The sequence below is a fragment of the Vollenhovia emeryi genome, unplaced genomic scaffold, assembly GCF_000949405.1.
Source record: "Vollenhovia emeryi isolate VEMERY1.0 unplaced genomic scaffold, V.emery_V1.0 DF939681.1, whole genome shotgun sequence".
NCBI classification, from domain to species: domain Eukaryota; kingdom Metazoa; phylum Arthropoda; class Insecta; order Hymenoptera; family Formicidae; genus Vollenhovia; species Vollenhovia emeryi.
The window spans coordinates 9,933-15,771 of NW_011966685.1; the positions used below are offsets into that span (position 1 = coordinate 9,933).

A 5,839-nucleotide genomic window follows, 5' to 3' on the forward strand; every position below is an offset into this window, starting at 1 on the left:
ATCACTCGTTAACTATTGCGAAAATTGCAAATGGTTCAGGACTTTTCTGTTCATCTCGATCCGTTCTACCTTCTCACGAGCTCTGGGACAAATGTTATAACTCACCCTGTATATACATAATAAATTAGAAAGTGCTCGTAATTAATTAGTGTTTATTATGTGTATTAATTTTATAGCGAATACATTCTACGCATAATACGAAAGAAAGCATGATCAATTCTTTCGTTAAAAGTGTATTTTTTTGTTAATAACTTTCTAAGTTCTAACGAATAACGACCGCCGGCTAAAAACTTCTAAGAGTTACTCAGGAGGGTGACCTTGACAACATATGTCAAGGTCAAGGTCATCGGCAGGTGGGGTCTTTTTATGCACATTTACCGCTGGTTTGATGAAATTTATTATTTGACAATTATAATAGCTTGAATTAATAAATATTTCAAAACTAAAAAATGTTTTTGTAATTAAAAACGGCCTATTTAATATACTTAATTAATTTTACATTTTATTATTTATACTCGATAAATAATATCTCGGTTCAATTAATCTTGTGTAAATATTATTTATAGGGCATACATATATCTGACAAGAGACATGACATTAACTCTTGATTTAAAGTTGCACATTTCTTAAATAATATTCTACCAGTATACCAAATTGTTTCAGAAACAATTTTTATCACAATGTAAATAAAAATATAAAGTTATTTCCTAAGAAACAAAGATCATTTTAACTTTATTATATAAATTTCTTCAGTAAAATCATGTGTTTTTAATTATTGTTTAAAAAAAATGTCATGTTTCATTATTTACTATAATATTGAGTAATTTATATTAGAACCTAATTTAAACTAAGAAAAATGAGTTTTATTCAATATTTTCTACTTCTATTGCTTTTGCATGTAAATTTAATCTCCATGCTATTATATATCATAAATAAATAAATGTGTATTTCTCATATGTATATATTATAAGCATGTAATAATAGTTGTTTGTGATAGATGATGAGTTGCAGAAATAAATTAATCCGCGCAGAAAAGTTGATCAATAGACTAGGCGGAGAGAAAGATCGCTGGACCATTGCTGCGAAGAAACTACAAGTGTCGTTTGAGACATTGCCTGGTGACATTTTAATATCTTGCGGAATGATTGCGTATCTAGGACCTCTCACGGCTAATTTTCGCAATCAAAACTTAAAAAAATGGCAGATGCATATAGCACATTCAAACGTACCATGTTCACAACAATTTAACTTCATCGAGGTGTTGGGCTCAGAAATAAAGATCAATTCATGGCACATGCATGGTTTACCTCAAGATATCTTTTCAGTTGAGAATGCTATAATAATGGATAATTCAAAAAGATGGAGCTTATTTGTTGATCCGCAAAGTCAGATAAATAAGTGGATCCGCAATATCGAAAAAGCAAACAAACTCGAGATTATAAAGTTGACAGATCATAATTATATGGATGTTATTGAACGAGCAATTGGAAACGGTAATGTAATGTTTATTTTATTACATAATATTAGAATATTATAAAGTTTTCTATTTTATTCTATACACAATTAATTTGTATATGAAATGCTGAAACAATTTTACTTTCAAGTGGTCTATTGACTGTGGTAAACACAACTACTCATGTATTTCTGTGCTATTTCCAATATAATGATTGCAAAATGCTAATAATGCTTTATTTTTTTCTATTGATTTCCGTTTATATTTCTGTAGTTTTTCCTTAGATATACTTAAATTGTACCATGTTTTTTTGTTGTAATTATTAATATGTATCTTTTCCACTTTTTTCTATTTCCCTATTTATTTTTATTTTTCTATTCTTTTCTCTCTTTCATAACAGTTTAACTTTAGAGAGTTTTACTTTCAAAATTAAACTGCCATTTTTTTACTTAAAACGTTTTTATCTCTTTGTAATTTTTCCGGTAAATATACAACCGATGATGGGACGCAATCCCTAATGGCTTTGACCTTGTCATGTATGTAATACGTAAAGGTCACTCTCCTGAATGACTTTTGAAAGGTTTTAGTCGTCGTTTGTTTATTAAAAAATTATTAACAAAAGATGTTTAATAATTCCGTAAGAATTTCTCTGCTTTAGTTTAATTTTCTGCTATGCAGTTCCACATAGTGAATCTACTTTCACTCTTGTGCCGTTCCACATAGATTTGACTCTCCACGCAAAGCAAGATCCATCCCACAACAAATTCTGCTTTTGAAGCAAAACTAAGTCCCAGCTTTGTACAGTTCCACATAGGTTTACGATGTTCCACACAACAAGATCTACCCTATACCGATTTCCATTGTCTCCGTAAAACTACGAGGGTTGAATGAAAAGTAATGCCTCTACCTTCGTAACTTGGGTTTGGATGGGAATATTTTAATAAATCAAACGCAGAAATAAAGATCACATTCTAAGGATTATTTCTGCGTTTGATTTATTAAAATATTCCCTTCCAAACTCAAGTTACGAAAGTGGAGGCGTTACTCTTCATTCAACCTTTGTAGATCCAGGTGTTGTACGATTTCACATGGATTTGCAATTTTTTATGTATGTAAAGAGAGATCTATCCCACACCGACTCCTGCTTTTGGAGTAAAACTAGGTCCACGCGTTATACGGTTCCATATAGGTTTGCGACTTTCCAGATGGAGCACACAGTCTCCACATATACAGGGTGTTAATAAATCATCGCATTGGCGGTATACCGTCGGATAGCGTGCGAAAATCTAAGAAAAATGCCGTTTGTTACAAGTCGATCCGATCATTACGTTCCGAGTAATTAATTATTGAAAATTAATAATTTGAGCCAATCAGCGCGCGAGCCCAACGGACAGGAGAAGAGGCGCACGCGATGGGCACGCTCGGCCGTAGCCGCCAGCGCGCGCGGACGTATACACCTGTTATCGGTTGTACAGTGTTGTAAAACACAGTTTTAAACTAGCATCTCCGATTGTAAAGCCTGTTGTAAAAGATGGCTGAACTTCATCTTTCACGACTACAACGATGTAGGACGTAAAAGCTAACCAATCATTCACTTCAATTACGACGTATCTCACTCTATTATATATTACTTTGATGTACAACACTTACTACTACTTCTACTCCTACAACCCTACAACTACGTTTACGCAATTGTAGAATGGCCTTTAGACGGCCAAGCGTGCCCATCGCGTGCGCCTCTTCTCCTGTTCGTTGGGCTCGCGCGCTAATTGGACCAAATTATTAATTTTCAATAATTAATTACTCGGAACGTAATGATCGGATCGACTTGTAACAAACGGCATTTTTCTTAGATTTTCGCATGCTATCCGACGGTATACTGCCAATGCGATGATTTATTAACACCCTGTATATTTTGCAAGACGACTTGTTCTTTTTCTCCATTTAAATTTTCTTTTTAAAGCAGAAAATTTAACACATTAATATTAAAGCAGAGAAATGTATGCAGAATTATTACTTTTTTGTTAATAACTTTTTAACAAACAGCAAGCAACAGCTAAAACCTTTTATACAGGGTGTCTGATAAGTAACTGATCAATCAAAGTATCTAGGTAGTGTCACGTTCCGTCAAGTATGTGTTTCGTCCGTTTTTCGGTCAACACATTTAAGTGCTTTCCGGGGATTTGGACTCGATTGTGTGAATTAATTAGTTTTAATCAATCTTCCGGACCAAAGAGATAACGATTTCGATAAACTTTGTAACGAGGATCGTCTTTATTAATAAACTTATAATTTAAGTAATTGACCTTGAAATCTATTGGAACTAGTTTATAATTCTGTGATTTCGCGATTGAGGCGTTGTCCTCGGATTCAAGTTCTCTTAATTTAAGCAGAAAAGGTATAGGATCTTTATTAGAGTTTAGCGCCTGCTTGATTTGGTATTTAACGCGTTTGATTTGAATTCGTTTTCCTCCTTTCCTTTTGGTCATGGAGTAGGGATGTTGGTTTCTGTCCGCCACACTCTACGTCAGCGATTAGAGAAGAATAGAGAATTCTGTCCGCCACACTTTGTCAGCGATTAGAGAAAGTGAAAGAGTAGATCTTGGATTGAATTAATTATTATCTCTCTTAATATAACTCTTACTTTATTCTTAAATGTCCAATACTTCTTGAAATTCGAATCAACAATTTAAGATATAGGTCCGAGTCAAGACGATTCTCAGATTTAGTTTTAACTCTATTTGTCGAGATAGTGAGTCGTGAGTTTATGGATTGTTAAAGAATTAATGGATCCTCGACTCGATCCTACTCGCATTTAAATAGTAAATTCCCCCTACGTTATTTCTTTAAGTGGAGGAGGAAGGTATTGTTCTCCGTTCCTTCACCGCAACTCTACCCTGGTAACAGTTGTCACTGCTACCGAGGTACCCCTTCGTCGCGAGTTGTAATCCGATAAATGATCGATATCAAGGAATGTTCCGATTTCTCAGGAGTTTCTTTTAAAAATTTAATTTAAATAATTTATAGTTAAAATTATATGTCTGTAACACCTTCCCCCTTAAGTCATACGTGGTAACGTGATACATTATGTTGCCACGTATGAGCCTTATAAGCTTGAAAAATATCTCTACTATTATGAATTAGGGTTTAAATTGGAATTGTCAAAAAAAATAAATAAAGGGGAATATAATCGAAAGTATTAATGAAATCAATAAACCTTCAACGAAAATTTAGATGAAATTAATAAACTTTATAAATATTTAATAAATATTTCCCACTTATTTCCTTTTCTTTTTTTTGTGTATTTAAAGATTATATTTAATATTTGTAAAACATAATGTAAATTATTAGTTATGTGATATAATATGATATAATATGATATAATGTATGATTTATATGGTATATAGAGTATAATGTTTGTTAGTATGTTTTTTTAAATTTAGATTTAAAATTTTTCTTTTTAATAGCGTTTAATTGTCTCTGTCTCGTAATTCATTCTCGCGTTTTCTCTAATATTGAACATATCTTCCTTAACTAAGTATTCTTCTATACAATCTCGGCATTGATGGGCTGGTCTTACCCACATTAGTTCTTTTTTGCACCTTATGCAACCAGTCTTGTGCTCCCAAGTGAGTCTGTGTAGTCTAGATGTTATTGCGTGATAGTTCTCTTTTAACTCATATGCATCTACTCCTCTAATTTGTCTTTCACTGTAACACACTTCACATAACTTCACCCACGAATAAAATTTTGATACATATATTGGTTCATTCACTATTTTCTGTAAACAGCTGCTTTGTAGCAGCATCCAATATGTATCTGAATGATCTTGAGGTCTTGCCCCATCAATTGGTCCGTAATACTCGTTGTCCTCCTCTACACTCCTGCTTGGTGGTCTCATCTTCTAAATTTAATTTTTTTTTAAAATAATTTCTAAATTTTTTGTATATATTAATTTACCTTTAAAGTAGCTGTAATTTTCCTATGAACTTTCTTCGATTGCTTTATTGTGAACGTTCTTTCGATTGTCTTACAGAACGTACTGATCGTAGCCAGTATTGTTACCTGGTCGACTCTTATTAATGTAATCCTATCTGAATGTCCCTGCCAAGACAGGTGTTATATACCGAGTGTCGTTTAATCGGTAAAACTGCAGAATAATGTATCAATACGATCATCGAAATTGTGTATTCTTTTAAATAAGAATTCGGCCAGATAATATTCAAAATGGTAATCACGTAGACCATAGCGAGGAATACTTGCTCGCATTTCTCTCCATAGTCTTTCAATGTTCTGCGTGTGAGTACCAGTTATTGAATCCACGAAGTTAACTGAATGATTCACCGTTTTGTGTGTATAATTGTTACGATTACGCAAAACATCATA

General features: G+C 33.0%; 1 protein-coding gene across 1 annotated transcript; it reads right to left on the bottom strand.

The window, feature by feature from the left end:
- Positions 1-4,913: 4,913 nt before the first annotated feature.
- LOC105556962 lies at positions 4,914-5,451 on the bottom strand. Its single transcript, XM_012004077.1, has 2 exons — positions 5,414-5,451; positions 4,914-5,357 (listed from the first exon to the last, which is right to left on the bottom strand). The coding sequence occupies exon 2, from the start codon at positions 5,352-5,354 to the stop codon at positions 4,914-4,916; it is 441 nt and encodes a 146-aa protein (XP_011859467.1). The 5' UTR covers positions 5,355-5,357; positions 5,414-5,451.
- Positions 5,452-5,839: the final 388 nt, after the last annotated feature.

Bases quoted from the DNA above. Each gene is read 5' to 3' on its own strand.
- LOC105556962 (XM_012004077.1), bottom strand. From the start codon at position 5,354: ATGAGACCACCAAGCAGGAGTGTAGAGGAGGACAACGAGTATTACGGA.